Source organism: Malania oleifera, chromosome 7 (genome assembly GCF_029873635.1).
Source record: "Malania oleifera isolate guangnan ecotype guangnan chromosome 7, ASM2987363v1, whole genome shotgun sequence".
Taxonomy (NCBI): Eukaryota; Viridiplantae; Streptophyta; class Magnoliopsida; order Santalales; family Ximeniaceae; genus Malania; species Malania oleifera.
Window position 1 is genome coordinate 58400440 of NC_080423.1, and position 21235 is coordinate 58421674.

At 35.7% G+C, this 21235-nt stretch overlaps 1 protein-coding gene across 2 annotated transcripts in view; it reads right to left on the reverse strand.

The window, feature by feature from the left end:
- The window catches only part of LOC131159398 (histidinol dehydrogenase, chloroplastic-like), a 218626-nt gene that overhangs the window by 45318 nt on the left and 152073 nt on the right, over positions 1 to 21235 (reverse strand). For both annotated transcript variants that reach the window (XM_058114277.1, XM_058114278.1), the window contains 10 exons: positions 20629 to 20750; positions 20450 to 20502; positions 20216 to 20288; positions 19812 to 19913; positions 19630 to 19731; positions 19441 to 19512; positions 19309 to 19371; positions 19107 to 19148; positions 4409 to 4468; positions 4074 to 4184 (listed from right to left, as the gene is read on the reverse strand). In XM_058114277.1, coding sequence (XP_057970260.1) covers positions 4074 to 4184; positions 4409 to 4468; positions 19107 to 19148; positions 19309 to 19371; positions 19441 to 19512; positions 19630 to 19731; positions 19812 to 19913; positions 20216 to 20288; positions 20450 to 20502; positions 20629 to 20750 — 800 coding nt within the window. The remainder of the gene's footprint in view (positions 1 to 4073; positions 4185 to 4408; positions 4469 to 19106; positions 19149 to 19308; positions 19372 to 19440; positions 19513 to 19629; positions 19732 to 19811; positions 19914 to 20215; positions 20289 to 20449; positions 20503 to 20628; positions 20751 to 21235) is intronic.

The window sequence follows — 21235 nt, forward strand, 5'->3', positions numbered from 1 at the left end:
AGTTAGAATGTACAGTTAAGGAGAGTAACACTCGGATTAAATTTATCTTGGCTACTGGAGCAAAAGTTTCTTGATAGTCAATTCTGTATGTTTGTGTAAACACTTTTGCAATGAATCTCGCCTTATATCTCTCTATATTGCCATCAACCTTGCATTTAACTGTAAACACCCACTTGCAACCTACAATTTTCTTTTCCTTTGGTAAATCAACAATTTCCCAGGTACTGTTGTTCCTAAGTGCATTCATCTCTTCAAGAACTGCTAACTTCCAATCTAGATGATCCATAGATGGTCCTTGGAACAAATAGGTGAGAAATATTGGATGTATAAGCCTTATGATTATGAGAGAGTCTATGGTATGATAAATATTTGGCAATGGGGTGTGTGGTAAAGGTTCTGACTCCTTTCCTAATGGCTATGGGTACATCAAGGTCAGTAGATTGATCAACTGGAAGTGTAGTAGAAGGATTACCTGTGATTTCCAAATGATCAGCTTTTGGAGGTGATCGCTCTGAAATTGTGGGATGATCCTTAGTATTAGAACGATACCTGCCTCTAGTATAAATACAAAGCTCAAAAGAGGGATTATTCTATAGCAATTCTCCCCCTGTTTGTGATTTCCTTATGCTTTGTACAGGCAAATTGGGATTTCCATTTTTTTCATTATTCAAAATTTCAGTTCTTGAATGTTTTGTAGAGGGATGTGAATGTCAAGGAAAACATTAGGCATTGGTATAAAAGTTTGCCAAAACTGATCTTCACTACTCTCTTTCTCCCCCTGAAGATAAGTTTGGTTAAAGTAAGACTAATTTTCAAAAAAAAACGACATCCATACTTATGTGAATTTTTTTTGTTTTTTGATTCAAACATTTGTACCCTCTCTTATTGGGAGCATATACAAGAAACACACATTTTTCAGCCCTAGGATCAAGTTCAGATCTAAGATGAGCCGGAATATGGACAAAAATAGTGCATCCAAATACTTTTAGAGGCAGATTAGAAATTATCCTATTATCAGGAAAGGATTTTTTTTAGGCATGCCAAAGGAATGATATACTGTAGCACACGGGTAGGCATTCTATTAATAAGGTAACAAGCAGTTAGAATAGAATCCCCCCACAAATATTTTGGAATATGCATAGAAAACATTATAGCCCGTGCAACCTCGAGTAAATGACGATTTTTTTTTTCAGCGATGCCATTTTGTTGTGGGGTGTCATGACACGTGGATTGACGTTAAATCCCTCTTTCTTTGAAAAAAATTCCCAAAACTTGGTTGAAATATTCTATACCATTATCCATACGAAGTACGCTTATTTTTGTGTGAAATTGATTTTTGATGATACTATAAAAATTCTGGAATAATATTTCAACTTCTGATTTTCCATTCATCAAATATACCCAACAAATCCGAGTATGATCATCTATAAAAGTCACAAACCATTTTCTTTCCTGATAAGGCAGTAACCTTAGAGGGGCCCCAAACATCACTATGAATCAAATAAAAAGGTTTGGATGCACGGCAGCCTTTTGAGTTATAAGGAACTCAATGACTTTTTGATAAATGACAAACGTCACGATGAAAAGAAGTACAATCCAAATTTTTAAACAGACTAGGCAACAAATATTTTAAGTAAGAAAACTAGGATACCATAATCTAAGATGCCAAAGCATTATTTGATCACGCTCAGGGATTGAACTAGTACTACCACTCAAACCATGAGCTTGTTTATTGCTGAATAGGGTATCGTCAAAATAATAAAGGCCATCGATCATCCTAGCACTACCAATCATCGCCCCAGAGTTATGGTCCTGAAATTCACAGTGAGAATCAAAGAATATGATACGACAGTTAGAATCACAGGATAATCTACTAACAAACAAAAGATTGCAAGTAAGTTTAGGAACATGAAGGACAAATTTTAATTCTATTTTCCTGGAAATTCTAATTGAACCTGCTCCTGCAATGGATGAAAGACTTCCATCCGCAATCCTAACATTTTTATTACCCGAACAAGGATAATGAGATTGAAACAATTGAGATATACAGGTCATACGGTTGGATGCAACTGAATTAATAATCCATGGTGCAAAGGCTAAATAACTAGAATAGGCACTCGGCATATTACCTGTTTGAGCCAAGGAACCAATAGAAGTACTGGATATTGGATTGGATTTCAGCAGTTTAAGAAGTTGATCCATCTGCTTTGAACTTAGAACATTGGTCTGGGCTTCATTTGCTCTAGGAATCACTTGGTTGTTTCCAGGTCCAGGTTTGCTGCTCTTCCAATTTGCTGGTTTTCCATGTAGTTTCCAACAAGTTTCTAGGATATGGCGTGGCTTATTACATTAGTCATACCATACTCAAGATTTTTTATTTGGATAGGACCGTTGTACAAGGGCATTAGCAGCAACCAAAAAGTAGGATTAGCAGCAACCAAAGCCGAGTTATCCACTGTTCCATCAGCCCATTTTTTCTTTAGCATAACATTCCGACGACAATCTTCACGTCTCACTTTAGAAAATACCTCTCCGATTGGAAGAGAAAGTTGTCTATCAAGAATCCTCCTCCCCCTGACCTCATCAAACTCAACATTGAGTCCAGCCAAGAATTTAAAGATTCTTGCATTTTCCACCATCTTCTTGTTGTAGTTGCAATCATCAAGGCTCTTCCATTCATAATCATTGAATAGATCCAAGTCCTGCCACAATCCCTTAAGGACAATTAAATACTTAGTCACACTTTCTTCCCCTTGTTGGGTCTTGCCAATTTTTTGCTGCAAATCATAAATCTGAGAATAATTTCCAAGGTCAGAATACATCTGACTAATATTATCCCAAAGTTCTTTTGCAGTAGGATAGCACATGTAATTAGCACTAATATCTTCATCCATCGCATTCACAAGCCAAGCCAAGCCATAATCATGGAATTTTCAGCATCCCATATAGCATATGATGGCTGTCAGGGGCCTTGATTTCATCAGTACAGTACCCAATCTTACCTCTCCAACGGATATACGTTCGAACTGACTGAGACCATCTCAAGACGTTGGCTTCATTGAGATGGATATTTGTGATTTGGACTGAATGGGGTTCGGCATGGGCTACTTTGGTTTCAGTTTTGGTGTTGCCACAAGTTCAGGTCTGGCCATGGTGGAAGTTCCAAAAATTTCAGACATAATAGAGGTTGAACAGGGTTAAGGCAATAAGGCCTAGGTGAGGCTATGACTGCCGAAAGGAAAAGAAAACCAAGCTCTGATACCATCTCGAAGTGGAGAAGGATTGAAATAGTATTTCTTATTATTTTAAAATAAGGTACAACTCTGAATTTCTTATAGACTACAAGGATAATCTAAAAGGAAAGAATAATAAAGTAAGAATAACAAAAGGAAAGAACGACAATTGCTACCAAATCTCCTAGAATAACTCCTAAGAACATTTCCTAAAATATCTCCTAAGAATATTTACATAATTACAGAAATTTCTCCTATAATCAAGGAGAGTTAACTGAATAAATTTGGAAACTTTCCAACATCCCCTTCAATTGCAATATCAAAGGATTTCTGCTCCATGAAAACAGTGATTCTCCCATGCTTTTGCATGCCAGTGTCACTGGCACTGGAGAAACAGAGAGGTGGCCATTGGAGAAATTGTGGTGGAAATATAATATGTTGGGAGGATAGTATGATCTAATGCTTAAACAGTGCAAATGAGAATTTCAAAAAATTACTAAAATGTATAATCATAACATGTTCTATACCAAGTACAAGTGGGTCCTGCCTAAACAACAACAAACCTTACATGCCACGATGTGGCGTTGGCTACATGAATCCTCTTCTGCCAATTCACACAATCAAGAGCATTTTCCTCAGTTAGCTTGGGTCCTGCCTCATATATAAAATAATATACACACACATACACACATGTCTATATAATTCAAATGATGAACAAAAAGCTCCCAATAAACACTTTAAATGCTTAACTATAATGCAAATTATTATTGAAAATCAATACCGACGCGATATAATACAATTGCTCAGAAACTAAGAGCATCACTCAAATTTTGTAACAACCTGGGAAAGTAAATCAGCAGCTATGTGAGCAGGGTTGGCATGTTTGTCAGCAATGACCAGAACTTCAGAAGGTCCAGCAGGCATATCAATTGAAACCATCGCTTCACTGTTCTGTTGAGGAAGAAAATTTGAAAAGCATTTGATTCAAATCAATGTAAGAACTAAGAACCAGGTGTAGACAGCGGGAACTTTTACTTTCAATATATAAATGCCATCCAAGACAAGGTATCAACACGTTATAAAAGCAGAAATGTCCACTCAGCGGGTTACTTTCAATATATAAATGCCATCCAAGACAAGGTATTAACGCATTATAAAAGCAGAAATGTCCATACCTGGAGAATCATTTTTGCAGCTGTAACATATTGATTTCCAGGCCCAAAAATTTTATCAACCTGCAAATTAAAATTACACAAACTTTGAATGAGATAAACTATGAGGAAAACAAGGGATCATAAATTATTATGCCATCAATAAATAACTTAAGAGACCAAAAGCATTTTTCCTGCACAAAATATTAAAAGCTGTTTACTAAATTTATGGAAAAGGCTTTTGTAGGGACCAAAAAGAGTGCAATTCATGCATTGAGAAGCATTTCCATTGACGTGATATAATAGGGCAATAACATAGCGCCCCCCCTCTCTCATGTTTCTTAAGTCTTTAACTTACAGCATCCTCGTCATCTTCTGTTCATCTTTCAATCACATCTCTTTTTCTGAATCGGTAGGTTCTCAACATTGCACATGATCATTTTTCACATTTTTCCATAACCCATCTGAATTTTTGTGCCAGCAATCACAGCATAAAACATATTTGCCTCACACGACATAACATTAATGTGTGCTGGCTTGCAACACAAAGATTACGTTATAGAACAAAGAGAATATAAAAGAAAATGAAGCATCCTCCAAAAAGAATAAAAAGCAAAACAAACAAAAATCAAAGACAACACAAAAGAGCTCTCCAATCACATTGAATGTTAGAGAAATGCACCCCATGGAAAACCAGCAGTACAAACAACACACACCCCTAAGGTCATATATTTCCATGAAATTCTCAAAAATTCTGCTTGCTGTCACCCTCAAAATCGAAAATGGCCGTCAATTTCCACCTTCAAAATTTTCATTGAAATTTATCCAAATCTTGAAATTTCAGAGGATTTTGTCAAAATTTTAATCTATAAATGAAATTTCCTTGAAATTCAATTTTGATATTTAAACCAAATGGAAATTTCTCCCCTAATTTATCCTTTACATTGAAACTAAAGATGCTTACAAGGGCTTCTGGAATTAGATGAAAAATTAAACTTTGAAATTAGAAACAATATTTTAGGACAATGAATTTCAAAATTGCCTCTATTTTTTTAATAAATCATATTTATCTGCATTTGTTGTTGTTGTTGATTACAGCTATTACACCTTATGCACCCCATGCCCACCATTGATTATTCAATTTATAATGTTATAGCTCTGAAACTTGCATTGTTATGTCTATTACCAATTTCTAAAGTTTCATTAAGAATGTCAAGCATTACTATTATTTTCTTTCATTTTTTAAAAAATTAAGGTTGAAATTTCCATTGAAATTTCCATACTTATGATGGAAATTTAAGACCTCTTTTATGCCTCTCCAACCATAAACACAATAGTAAAAGTAGCACTGGCCAAAAAGGTTTAAAATCTTTCTACCTCTAGAAATCCCTAAACAAAATCAGCAAGGAAGTCACCAAACTCCCTGGACAAACTAAACATTCATTAAAAAGGTGAATCCAAATTCTTAAAACAACAGAACAATACAATAATTAGAAATAAAATTTAAAAAAAAAGGCAAAATTAAGTCTCGTTACAAAAACTTGAGCGCACATATCAGGAGAGAGAGCCTCATTAGGTCTCCTAATCTGCAAAATATTGTTGGCGTTAACGGTAAGGACCATTAACCAAACAAAAGCCCCTTAGATTGAAAATGAAATTTAGCCTCCCAAATCAGCTTAGTCAAAGCAAATGAAGCATTAGCACACAAACAGGCTCTATGACTAAAAAAGGATTTACAAGGAAACACACCAAAAGTATCTAGGCTTCAGAGTCCATAATCTCATGATTGCTGTAGAACATGGGTGGAAGCACCATCTTAAACTCCCACAAAGTTATCAAAATTTCCACTGAAACTGTGCTTTCCACCACCCTCAAAAATAAAATGGCAGCCAATTTCCATCTTACAAAATTTTCATCAAAATTTCTGCAAATTGAAAGCTCAAAATTGCAGTGAATGTTTTTCAAAATTTTGACTATGGAACAAAATTTCCTTGAAAATTCAAAACCAAAATTGAGATTTCTCTCTTAATAATTCTTTTTTATTAAAAAAAATTATTACTAGAGGGATATGAATGATAACTTTCAGATTTCTGAAACTTTAAACAAATTGAACTTAGATATTTTTGCAACAACATTTTATTTGACCTCATACACCTAAATAAGTTGTAAACCACCGCCCCCACCCTCCCCCCAACCTAGAGTATCTAGGTGGGGATTCGCTTCTTTTGTACAAAAAGGAGCCACTTCAAATAGGCTCATTACTCCAGCTTTGCATAATAACTAATATTTCACTGTTTTATGAATTTCATTTGCATTAAGTGAATATGCTTAATGTGATTAATGTATTATGCTTATCGTATCTTGTATGAGACATATTTTTCTTACAATATTCTCTTTTTCTAAATCTACCAATTGTTCTAAAGTTTCATAAAACTCCCATGTTTTACAACAATTTTCCATTATTTTTAAAAAATTTATATCAAAATTTATGCACTTTAGAAGCCTCAATATTTTAGTTGAAAACAAAAATAAAACCTTGGGTGAAAGGAACAAGCAGACTAAGAAATGCAGTAGATCCTTAGGGCCTATGGTTAAGGATCCCAAAGCAAGTTTTTGTATTGTTGTTTTTGAAAGTGAAAACAAGGAACTGTATCACATATTCTTCATACTCAAACACACATTTGGCTAGTTGTTTATGAAGCTATCTCCGGAAATGAAAACAGTGGAAGTGCAATTGGTTAAGGTTGATCCAAGTGGCAATTCATTAATAAAATGATAATAATAATAATAATAATTACTACTGCTACCATTATTAAAAGGTGGATTATACCTAATACCCCATGTTTTCATTGTATACAAAAACTATATCCAAAAACACAAGAAATACTTTTAAATTGTTTCTTGTATTTCACACAGGTGTTTTAAAATAAGTTTCAGAAAAAATAAATAAAAAATAAAAAATAGATAAATTGAAAACACTTAACCAAAAAATACAAATTTTGTGTATTATTTTTATTTTTCATTTCCAGATACAAAAATTGTATCTGAAACCTTAACAAAATGGGCCCATAGTTTCCATTTATTAAGATTCTTGAACAAATGAAAATTCCAATAAACATAATCCCAAGTACTTATGAAAGAACTAGAGATGGAAGCATTATGAAGAATAGAGGATCAGTAAACACGGGGAAAACAAGATGCAAATAAGCCTCCCCCACACAAAGACACCCTCACCCCAATAAACACAAAAAAAAAAGGCACCATGCCCCACTTTTTAAACCTAACAAAAGAAAAGAAAAAATCGGAAGTCTCTGAATTAAACTTCTAGGGATTAGCGTGGTTAAATTAACACAAGGTCTAGCATGCCACCCATTTTTTTGGAGACAAAACTTACTTTTGGTAACCTTATGCCGAAAGAGATCTAGTTATAAAGGGAACAAAACGACGACTTCCCTACCAAAGCAATGTTTTTAGGCATCAGCTTGCCAACACCCAAGACACCATACCCCTTATGTTTACACACCACCCCCCAACTTAACTAGATGATTTGTTGTATACTTGTATCAACCCTAACCAACCACATAAAATTTCTCTTCAAAATCTTTAACATACCGGCCAACCCTACAGAAACCCTAACAATAACAAAAAATAAAGAGGAACCAAGGATAAATAAGATAGGAAGTTGAATTACCTCACATTCACTTGGCCAGATATGGATTTCACAAGTAGTGTTTTGAGTCAGTTTCTTGACTCTCTGAGATCAATGCACTGGATGCAGTAATTCCCACCTAGGCATATCTCAAAGGTGCACCAGGGAGAGGTATCTTATGTCAAGATCGGGTCACACTTATATTTAGGAAATATAGCTGCAGATTGAGCCATGTCACCTTCTGATACAAGATCCACAACTGGGTATTGTGTTTTTTTCGGTGGTAATTTTGCTTCTTGGAAGAGTAAGAAACAAATTATGGTGGCTTAGTGGCTAGGTCGAGTGCTAAGTCAAAGTATAGAACCATGGCTCACACTGCATGTGAATTTGTTTGGCTGAAGAACATGTTGCAAGAACTGAGTTTTCCATACTCTCAATCTACGGGATTGATTTGATAACCAAGATGCTCCCATATTGCTTCCAACCTGATCTTCCTCAACCTAACAAAACACATCTAAGTTGATTACCACTTTGTCCAAGAAACTTGGGCAGAAGCTCATTTCAACACCTCATGTGAAGTCTGATTTGCAACTTGCTGATTTATTCACTAAAGCCTTGGGAGGTGCTCGTGTTAAATTCATTTATAGCAAGCTAGGGCCATATGATATATTGATATATATGCTCTAGGTTGAGGAGGAGTGTCAATGGTTATCTTGGTCTTTTAGCAGTATTGGTATACGTGTGTTATGTTAGTAAGCATGAGTTAGAAAGGGTATCATGTTCATTGGTATGTACTCGACATATATTTTAAATAGAAGGAGACCTATTTTTGTGATTTCGTCATCCATTTTACCCAATTATTCAAGCTTTTAGGTAGTGGGAATCTAACATGGTATTAATGCCATGGTTGCCAAGAGGTCTTGGGTTCTAGTCTTCTTGCCCGTGTTTAATGTATGTCCAAAAACCATGTTCCCAAGATGAGTGCTATTCATTGTTTGTTGAGCTCTCCACGTGCAATCAGGTCGCAAGTGCGAGCGAGTTTTCCATTTTTTTTTTTTTAGAAAATGGGGGAATGTCAATGGTGATTGATATAGATGCTCCAAGTATAGGGGGGTGTCAATAGTTATTTTGGTCTTTTAGCAGTATTAGTATGTGTGTTATGTTAGCAAGCATAAGTTAGAAAGGGTACTATGGTCATCGGCATGTACTTGACATATATTTTAAATAGAAGGAGACCTATTGTTGTGATTTCGTCATTTATTTTACCTCATTATTCAAGCTTTTAGGTAAATTGGGAATCTAACATGGTATTAGAGCCATGTTCGCCAAGAGGTATTGGATCCTAGTCTTCTTGCCCATATTTAATGTTTGTCAAAAAACCATGTTCCCAAGACAGGTGCTATTCATTGTTTTTTTAGCTTTCCATGTGCAATCAAGTCGCACGTGCGAGGGAGTGTTTTTCTTTTTCTTTTTTCAAGCAAATGGGGGAGTGCCAAGACTTGATATAAATTAACAGCTTGAGCTGTTCTAAGCAAAGTTGTAACTAACAGGATTCCAATTCAATCCCCACGTCATAGGCCCACAAACAACCTACGAAAAGAAATATGATCTCCAACAACCTATCCCAAGATAATCTCTAATTCTTTAGTACAAATTTCCCTCCCCCTACTATTTGCAACTCTATCAATAACTTAGAATTACAATCCCCATCTCTAAACCAACTTAATCTGGCCTTTTTCCTGCAACTAATGTCTTTCATTAAAAGCAACTAATTATAATTATTTAAAAGAAGAACTCTCATACCTCAAATAAAACCCTCTCATCTTACAATATAACCAAACCAATGTTTTAGAAGGCAAAGGCATAAGGTAAGGCATTGCAGCCCTTAAAAGGCAAGGCAAAAGACTTAAGCTTTGTGACGTAAGCCTTTTGATAATTTTATTTTTTAGATAAAAATATGTATACAACTTACATTTTTAAGAAAATAAATGAAAGAGTAAAAATATTGCAAATGAAATGTAAAAAATAAAAAACAAAAATAAAAATTTTAAAAATAGCGTATCGACTTCAATAGGTAAATCAAGCAAAGGTACTTATAACTTTGCACTATTCATATTATTTACAAGGTTTAAGATGCAACTCTCAGTTATTTTGGAAAAGTTAAGGTTCAAGAGTTTTAAAGATCAACTCATATTAGGATGTTCCTTTCATATAAAAATGAGGTTAAAATTTTCTAGCCAAATATAACTTGAGATTCATACACTCAAAATGCATAAGCGTTAACTAAGGGGCAAAAGGCTTGCCTTTTGTACAAATGCAAAAGCCTTATTGTGTAATGCATTGACCTAATGAGGATTTGGTATTTTAGGTTGAGCCTTGAAGCCTTTTAGGCAAGCCTCATCTTAAGGCGAGCCTTAATTGAGCCTTTTGAAATACTAAACCAAACAACTAATATTCTTTAAAGTGTTGCTCCTCTGAACTCTAATATCACTATACACCACCATATTACTTCTTCAACAACTTGGCACTCAACTTCTCCATGAAACTACATCCCCTTCAACCTCTCACTCACCCCATGCCTTTTTCCACTAACTTTAGAAGGTTAGGAACTCTTTTCAATTAAGGCAACAACAGTGGAATTTTATTTTAAGCTTTAAACCAATTTTCTAGCTCCATAAAACTCCTCGAAATCTTTATCAAATTAAATCACACCACCTCCCCAATAAGCAATATCCATATCTTTGTCCCCATTCCATAACTTTGAAGTTTCAATGGTCAACTACTCATAGAACAATCTATCAAGCCTTCCACCTATTTCCAATACTAGACAATATCATTACTTTTAATCACGGTCTCCAACCAAGTTTCTCCTTGTATAGATCTCTCTAAAAATAACAGGTGGCTCTCATTTCATTCCTTGAGTCCATTGCCAGCCTCATCAAGCTCAAACCTACTCGTGAAGGTAATACATCTATAAACATTAGCCATCCTATGGAGGAACTCAACATTCTGATTTGCATCCTTTCTCTACAAGGAATATCATTCTTATCTCCAAGAAATATCCTCAACACAAATAGGAATGGAAATCTCTCTTTTCAAGCACAATTCACCATTCCCTTTCTTCATTATATAACTATCCCACTAATTGCTACTCATTCAAGCTAAAAAAAGAACCCATCAAGAAATCAATCCTTGCTTTAGCATTCCCAAAATACTCCACATTCCAATCCATCAATTTATTTTTCAAAAACCCTCAACGTAGGTGCTACACCTAAGCTACAACCCCTCCAACCCAAAGCTGTCCCTCTAACTAACAGAGTTGTCTTTTACTCCATCCCAATCCAATTAACCAAATCTAAATAAGTACAATACACTGATTCTAGCCTCTGTGTTTTACCACCTTCCAAAATAATTATTGTTTTTTTTGAGTTCCAATTCCAACCTCATCAACCTTGAACCTAAGATCCATTCCTTCTGTGTATTTTCAAGCACAAGAGACTAGCCATTAGTTCATTCACAGCTTGCAGGAAGACCAACAGGATCTGGAGACAAGGAATTGAAATCATTTAAACAAGATTCATCTTCTCCTTTTTCTGCTAACAGAGTTGTCCAGTAGCCAAGTGCTTACAGGCCTTTAGGGTCGATTTTAGTTGTGGAAATAGTTTTCACACGCCATTTCTAATTTTCCAAAGAATCACAAAAATGCCACCTTATTTCCTAATTTTCCAATAGTTATATGGATAATTTGGAAAATGATTAAAAAGTGTTTTACCTTGATTAAAGCACAAATGAGATGCTTTGGTTTGTCATCATCAAAATGGGATAAGGCTTCAAATCCCATTTTGAAATAGGCGAGGAAAAGAGGTGGATAAAACCACATTCCCCAACCAAAGGTCTTTCCAAAAACGGGTATTACACCCCCTTGCCAAACACAAATTTAGTATGGGGAATAAAGAGGGGATAAATCTGGGAAATAGCTTTCTACTAACTTTCCAAAGATCAGTTAGAACCCAAATTTAGTACCCAATACAAAACAATACTTCAATGAATTAAGGAAACAGTCAAGAAATATCAATCCCAAGGCTAAATCAACCTATATTTTAAGTTACAAGTGCAAACACCTCAGCAATTGGTATTCCTTGTGTCGGCTTTCTAAGCCTTATCTCATTTTGATAATGACAAACCAAAGCATCTCATTTGTGCTTTAAGTATGTGAACAGAAAATGATTAAAAAGTTTCTTGGAACCCTTGAGCAAATTGTTTTACCTTGATTAAATATCATTCACTTCATTTACAAGTTCTCCCATTCATATTTTCTAAAATATTTTAGAGAACTTCATTCTTCTCTATTGAGCTTCAAATCCTATTCATTGAGAGTTTATTAGATTCGTTCTTTCATTGTACTCATTAGCTCTTGAAGGAGCATTCATTGTACACAACTTTTCTTATCTTCATTTACTTTCACGGTTCGGGTGTGAATCGTGCCAAGCAAGGGGATATTGCTTGGACATGTGTCTTTGCCTACAAGGAGGGATTATAAGGGCTTCTCCACCCATGTGAAGGAGTGTTGTAGAAGTAGCTCCGCCTTGTTGATGGAACCGATAGTGGAAATCCTCAAGTGGTTGTCTTGAGGCAAGGATGTAGGCGGGTATAGCCAAACCTCATAAAATTGCAGTGTCGTTTTCTCTATCCCTACACTCCTTTAATTTCCGCACTTGTATGTTTATATATTTGTAGTGTTTGTGATTGTTCTATATACGCTAAACTCAAGTTGATCTAGATTGATAAATCGGTTAAATATTTGACCTTATTTTTTAAATATCCAATTCACCCCAATTCACCCCCGCCCCTTTTGGGATATCACCAATACTAACAATTGGTATCAGAGCTTTGTTACAAAAAGCTTAACCATTTTTGTACAAAGATCACATGGCTTAATTTGGTGTATCTCCTTTTGGTGAGGGACAATCATCTTCACGGCCTCCAATCTTCCGTGGTGTTAAGTGTTAACTATACGTTTTGGAAACAAAGAATGAGAATCTTCATTCAAACCATTGATTGGAGAGCGTGGAGAGTTGTTGCCCAAGGAGACTATATACCTTTGAAAACAATTGAAAATAAACAAGTTCCTAAATCTAAAGAAGAAATGGATGAATGCAAATTGAAACTAAACTCTAGCGCTATGAATGCTTTATATTGTGCTTTAGATACAAATGAGTTTAATAGAATCATGGCTTGCAAAAAATGCTAAAGAAATTTGGGATAAATTAGAGATTACATATGAAGGAACTAAAGATGTTAAGGCTAGCCGTATTGACATGCTCACAAGTGAATACGAAGCTTTTAGAATGACTCAAAATGAATCTATATCATCTATGTACACTAGGTTCACACACATCACTAATTCTCTTAAAGCACTTTGAAAAACTTACCCCACTTATGAGATGATCAGGAAGGTGCTAAGAGGATTACCATCCATATTGGAGCCAAAAGCAATGGCCATTGCAGAAGGAAGAGCTCATTGGATCTCTCCTCACCTACAAAATGGCTATCAATAAAAGGATAAACGAGCAAATTAAAACAAAGAAGGCCACTGCTCTCAAGGCTTCTGCAAAGAGCTCCAGTGACAAAGATGATGAGGATACCGACGAGGACATGGCCCTGCTAACTAATAGGTTCAGTAAACAAGAATTTTGCTAGAAAATTCCGGGGCTCAAGGATGGAAAAAGGAGAATTGAGAAAAAGAGATAAAAAGTCAGAACCTCCCACTTGCTACAACTGCAAGAAGGTTGGCCACATCAAGCCAGAGTGTCCTTTGCTGAAGAAGGTCTCCAAGAAGAAAAAGAAGGCAATGAAGGCTGTCACGTGGGACGAGTCGAACTCCAGCAGTTCAGACAGTGACACAAGTGATCATGAAGTTGCAAATCTTTGTTTAATGGCACTTGACGATCACGAGGTACAATCTTCTTCTTTTACCTCATATAGTGATTCCAGTGATGATTCATTTAATGATAGCATGCCTTCATATAAAGAAATGTAAAAAAAAACTACTTCATGCACACAAAGTTCTTGTTAAGAAGACTAAAAAGAACACTTTGTTGAAAAATGAAAACAAAGAATTAACAAAGAATTTAGAAAACTTGAAAGAGTCTTACTCCACCTTGCTAAAGGATAAGGATTTGAAAATTGCAAACTTGTAAAAAAAACTAGAAGACGATTCCAAAATTATTTACAAGTTTACAAATGGAAAAGGGAATTTTTAAAAACTCTTAGATGCTCAAAGGAAATCTTTGGAAAAAGAAGGAATCGGTTTTAATGGCAAGGAAAATAAGAAAAAGAAAAATTTGTTTATGGGCTATTTTGTGAAAGAGTCAAAATCTTTTATCCCTTCAAATGATTCCTATGCATATACTACATGCTACTTATGTAAAAAGAAAGGCCACATAAAATTTGATTGCCCATTCAAAAACAAGGACGTTAAGACCAAAATGGTTTGGAAAGTAAAAGGTGAATCCATCGCTAACCCGAAAGGACCCAAGAAAATTTGGGTACCAAAAGAAGTCACTTAAATTCCTTTTGTAGGTGTGCTTCAGGTCATCCTCCTTAAAAGATAAGTGGTACATGGACTGGATGCCCGAGGCACATGACAGGAGACAAATCAAAGTTCATGTTCATTACACCAAAGGAAGGAGGATATGTCACCTTTGGAGATAATGCCAAAGGAAAAATTATTGGAGTCGGGAAGGTCGTTAAGGAACCCTCTCTTGCTATTGATAATGTATTACTTGTCGAAGGATTAAAGCATAATTTATTGAGTATTAGTCAACTGTGTGACAGAGGCTTTAATGTTACCTTCAAACAAGATAGCTGCATTGTTGAAAATTCAAATGAACATAAAGTGCTCTTCATTGCAAACCGTTTTGAAAATGTTTACACAATTAACTTTGAAAACTTAGCTTCACAAGACGTAAAATGTTTTTTAGCAATTAGTGAAGCTAGTTGGTCATGGCATAGGAGACTAGGTCACACTAGCATGGATTTTCTTTCCAAGCTAGTCAAGGGTGACTTAGTTAAAGGCCTACCCAAAACTAAATTTGTAAAAGACAAGATTTGTGATGCTTGTCAACTTGGTAAACAAACCAGGTCAAGATTCAAAAAGAAGCAATTTATCTCCACTAGTAGACCACTACAACTGCTTCACCTAGATTTATTTGGTCCAACTCAAATCCAAAGTCTAGGGGGAAAGTCTTATGCTTTTGTTATTGTTGATGACTTCTCCAGATTTACATGGGTTATTTTTCTAGCATCTAAGGATGAAGTGTGTGAGAGGTTTTCCAATTTATGTAGAAAACTCCAAAATGATAAAAGCTATACAATCACACATATACGAAGTGATAGAAGAGGAGAATTGAAATAAGGATATGGAAAACTTTTGTGACATTCATGGCATATCACATAACTTTTTAGCACCAAGAACTCCTCAACAAAAATGGTGTAGTTTAGAAAAAGAATAGGTCTCTGCAAGAAATGGCTAGGACAATGATAAATATACATAACCTACTAAAATATTTTTGGGCCGAAGTGGTAAATACCGCTTGCTATGTTATGAACAAAGTTTCAATTAGGCCAACTCTCAACAAAACCCCCATATGACCTATGGAAAGGTAAAAGACCCAACATATCATACTTTCATGTTTTTGGGTGGAAGTGCTTCATCCTGAAAGATAAGGACAGCTTAGGAAAATTTGATGCAAAATCGGATGAAGGAATATTTCTTGGGCATGCTCAAGACAACAAAGCTTTTAGAGTATTTAGCAGAAGAACTTTGACTGTCATAGAGTCAATAAATGTTGTGTTTGATGAATCAAATCCCTTCTCCAAAAAGAATATTGATGATGATCTAGAAATAAGAAAGGGCTTAGAGAACTTAACAATTAATGATGGGATAAAAGAAAGCATTAAAATCAAGGAGGCATCCGATGATGATAAACAAGTAGAGAGTGAAATTCATGAATTGCCTAAAGAGTGAAAATTTTTTAGAGGTCCCCAAAAGATCAAATCATTGGTGAACCTTCACGTGGAGTAACCACTCGTTCATCTCTAAGAAACATGTGTAGTCACATGGCATTTTTATCTCAAGAAGAACCTAAAAATATTCATGATGCAATAGAAGATGAATCTTGGGTATTATCAATGCAAGAAGAGTTAAATCAGTTTGAGAGAAACAAAGTATGGAACTTGGTTCCTAGACCAGATGATCACACCATAATTGGGACCAAATGGGTTTATCAAAATAAGAAGGATGAAAATGGAGTGGCGGTTAGAAATAAAGCTAGGTTAGTAGCACAAGGCTATAATTAAGAAGAAGGAATAGATATCAAGGAAACATATGCACCAGTAGCTAGGATGGAAGCCATTCTCATGTTGCTAGCTTATGCATCCTTTAAGGATTTCAAATTATATCAAATGGATGTCAAAAACGCATTTTTAAATAGCTTCAATAATGAGGAGGTGTATGTTGAGCAACCACCAGGTTTTGAGAACCACAAATATCCCAACCATGTGTTTAAACTAACCAAAGCCTTACATGGTTTAAAGCAAGCTCCCAAAGCTTGGTATGAAAGGCTAAGTGGTTTTCTCCCGAATAATGAATTTTCAAAAGGAAAGATTGACACAACCCTATTCATCAAAACTGAAAAGGAAAACATGCTCCTTATCCAAATATATGTAGAAGACATCAAATTTGGAGCAACCAATGAGGAAATGTGCAATGAGTTTGCCAAATGCATGCAAGAAGAATTCGAAATGATCATGATGAGAGAACTCACCTTCTTTCTTGGGCTTCAAATTAAACAAGCTAAACATGGCACATTCATTAACCAATCAAAGTATGTGAAAGACTTGCTCAAGAAATTTAACTTGGAAGATGACAAAGTTTTGGGAACCCCTATGAGCCCTTCCACTAAGCTTGACAAAGATGAGCAAGGTATACCAGTAGATGTTAAGCTCTACCAGGGTATGATTGGCAGTCTGTTATATTTAACAGCTAGTAGACTGGATACAATGTTCAGTGTGTGCATGTGCGCAAGATTTCAAACCGCACCGAAAGAATCACATTTAATTGCTGTTAAATGAATACTTAGATACCTTATTGGCACCATCGACTTAGGCTTATGGTAACCTAAGTTCACTTCGTTTGACATATTAAGCTTCTCCGATGCTAACTTTGCAGGTATCCTAAGCTCTTGAAGGAGCATTCATTGTACACAACTTTTCATATCTTTGTTTACTTTCATGGTTCAGGTGTGAATCGTGCCAAGCAAGGGGATATTGCTTGTACAGGTATCTCCACCTACAAGGAGGGATTATAAGGGCTTCTCCGCCCATGTGAAGGAGAGTTGTAGAGGTAGCTCCACCTTGTTGAACGAGCCGATAATGGAAATCCTCAAGTGGTTGTCTTGAGGCAAGGACGTAGGCGGGTATAGCCGAACCTCGTAAAATCGCGGTGTCATTTTCTCTATCCCTACACTCATTTAATTTCCGCACTTGTATGTTTATATAGTTGTAGTGTTTGTGATTGTTCTATATCTGCTAAACTCAAGTTGATCTAGATTGATAAATCGGTTAAATATTTGACCTAATTTTTAAAATATCCAATTCACCCCCCCCTTCTCTTGGGATATCACCAATACTAACACCTTGTTGAATTGATAGGGCATGCTGATTTATTTTTGGATTGTTCTTCGTGCTTTTTGGTTTTTGGTTTTTGTTTTCTCAAGGGCATCCTAGAGTTGTTAAGCAGATGTCTTATTCTCCTACTTGAACATTCTTAATCTATCAATGAATTTATTTTTCTATCGAAAAAAAAGAAAAAACACCTCAAATCCACACTAGATCTGAACAACTACCTGTTTTGGCTCTGTTTCTGAACAGTAACAGCAGCTTTCTGAAGTCTCTCATGCCTTTAGCAGCGAAGGAGGGGTAGGCAATGCAGGGTCAAATCCTCAAAATCCAAGCTTCCAAATCTTCACAACTTTAGCTGGTCTGGACCAAGCAATGCAGAGAAATCGTCTCCAACACAAAAGCAAAACCTTCCTCAGAACATGGTTGAATGCTGCAACTTATTATACCAATCCCAAGACTTCCAAGAGAAGCCAACTCCCATTTTGCACGTAACCCCTTCTAAAAACCACTCATCTTCTAAGCCCCACCAAAAATAACTCACCTCACAAAAGTACCCTTGAATATTACAAAATGACCCCCAAAATCTAATTTGACAAAAATAAATTACAGAAATAACCGTAACACCCATAAATAACAACATTTTAGTTTATATAAACAGAAAGTTACAGAAAATTTGCAGAATTGCATCATGGACTTTTGCCATTGAAAATATAAGATAAATAGAGATGGACTGTAAAGAGATTGGGAGGTTAGGGATCATATGTACTAGTTGTCAAGAGTACTTTTGTTTCTGTATGAATTGCACCCCATGTTCAAGAACAATCCTAAGGTACAAGGACTGCACTAAGATACCAACAAACCAAGACACCAACCTTCTTCCCTCTTTATGTTCTCCATCCATCATCCCTCTGATTTTCATAATTTTATATACTTTTATATACCAATGAGACACCAACCTTCTTCCCTCTTACGTTCACCCTCCTCCATCATCCCTCTGATTTTGATAAATTTACATCATTTTATTCCTTTCCCAAAGATAACTAAACAACTAAGTCCATGAATCTTCTAGAAAGAGGATCCTATTCCTAGCATGGCAAGTTGGCAACCATAAAATGATCAAAAAGGAATAATGACACGTTTTTTGACACGACATAACACAAGTGCATGCATATTTATGCAGGCTTGCACATGGAAGTATAGTTTAAGAACAGAAAGTTTTCCATGATTCAGATATACTTGAGCAAGCTTGCTTTCATACTCAAGTACCGCCATTAGAAATCTCAAAATAACATACATTATTGCGGGGCCACCAGCCAAAAAAAAAAAGAAGTATATTTATGTGAAAACAAAATGAACAACTTAAGGACAAGAAAATTGGAAACTAAATACCTTTGGACAAGATGTCGTCCCCCAAGCCATGGCAGAAATGGCCTACAAAACCAAAATATTAACAAGTAAAAAAGAAATCAGACCACCAGGAGAGTGAAATACAAATTCGAACCAAATAACTAACTATGCTCAGCCAAAAAGGTAGCAGAAAAAAAAATAGCACTATAAGATGAGATGGAAGGGATATATAATGCTTTCAAACCTGTGCTCCTCCAGCTTTTAAAATGTGAGTCACACCAGCTTTCTTGGCACAATAAAGCACCTCCTACAAAAGAATCATCAACTGTGATAAGAAAATTCTAAGACTTTATCTTGTACAGAAACGAATGAGTACCTTGCATATGCGACCATCTAAACCAGGAGGAGTTGCAAGAACAACAGTTTTACACCCAGCAATCTGGGCAGGCTGGCAAACAGGATAAACTAACAGTCAACCAAATCTGGACCCTCAGACAGACATCAACAATCAAAACAAAGTTTACAGGAGGATGAAATTGCAAATAAAATTCGTATGATCACATACAACTGAAAGCATCAGAGCAGTTGATGGTAAAACAGCAGTCCCTCCAGGAACATAAAGTCCGACAGAAGCAATGCTTCTTGCTATGCGTCTGCATTTGACACCCTGAACAATTTGCAACACAATTGGCAATATAAGCTTGAAAGTGCAGTAAAAGAAAGAACTAGGTAGTGCAATTCACTTACTTTCATGTTCTCAACACTTTTCCCAACTGAATTCTGAGCTGCATGAAATGCATAGATATTGTCATATGCCACATCAAATGCCTCTTTAGTCGATGCATCAAGCTGTAATAAGTGGGAAATGAGTATGTGTCACGCATTGATTAATAAACTGTGTCAATATAATTGTCAACTCAATCTATAAGGTTACACATGTTGATCATTTGAACCAAAAAGGTATTTACAACACAGACTCAGAGAATAATTACTGAAGTTAAAGAGTATTTATTATAACAACAACAACCGCCACCAAGCCTTAATTTGGGTTCGCTACATGAATCCTCTTCTGTCATTCCACACAATCTAGTTCAAGGTGCCAATTATATCGAGCCCAAAAACAGGGAAAAAAAATAAAAATAAAGATGTACCTCTGGATCTGGAAGTTCAGAAACAATCTCAACAATCTTATCCATATCAACTTTGTCAAATCTTGCAGTATAACTATGAAGAAGTACAAAACACAATTTTAGGGTAACATCATCGCAAAGTGTGCTCAAGGTTGAAATAAAGGAGTCTCAACCCCAGAAGCCTCAAGCAACAACACTAAAAAAAAAAAAACATAAAGAGAAGGACATAAAAAGATAAATCAAAGAAGCACCAACTCTCTAACTGCAGCATCGCCTCTATGGCAGACATCATCAACAATGGGATGGACCTGAGATGGTATTATTGATGCCGTAATCCATCAAATATTGAGGAACTTGTATCAAATTCAACATCAAATATGTTGAAGTCTTAAGCAGCAGTAAATGTTGGACAAGAGAACAAAACAAAGGCTTACCAAGCTGAAAATGGAAGAGAAATCAATACGAGGCCGAGTCTTCAGGCTATTCACCTCAGCATGAGTAAGTTCTGATAGCCTATAAGACTTCATTGAACACCTTATAATGTTCTTACTTGGACCTGTGAGAACAAATAAACTGCTTAAAATGACAAGGAGAGGAGGAGGAGGAAGAAGAAGAAGGCAAAGAAGGAGAAGAAGAAAGAAGGAGAGGAGTTTGTGGTGGTGAAAAAGAAGATAACCATTGTTTTCAAAACCCTCACCTCAAACAATGTTAAAAACAACAGCTTGAGAAACACTTTTAAATGATGCCTACCAATGTGTGTGCAAACCATGATGAATGCTTCACAAGAATAATGATTGCCCACTTAAGCATCTTTGGTAAAAACTTATCACATGGGCGCAAAATCACAAGTCATGCATCAACTCAGCCTGTAGATGCACTATGCATAAACATACAATGCAAGCAGTAACTTCACAGTGAATCGTAGTCTCTCATAGTAATCCATTAATTGTCTGCCTACTCTGCCCTAAATATAAAAGGAAAAAGAAAAATAATTCAAATGCAGGTACAACAGTTACTATCTTTCTTTCTTTTTCAATCTTT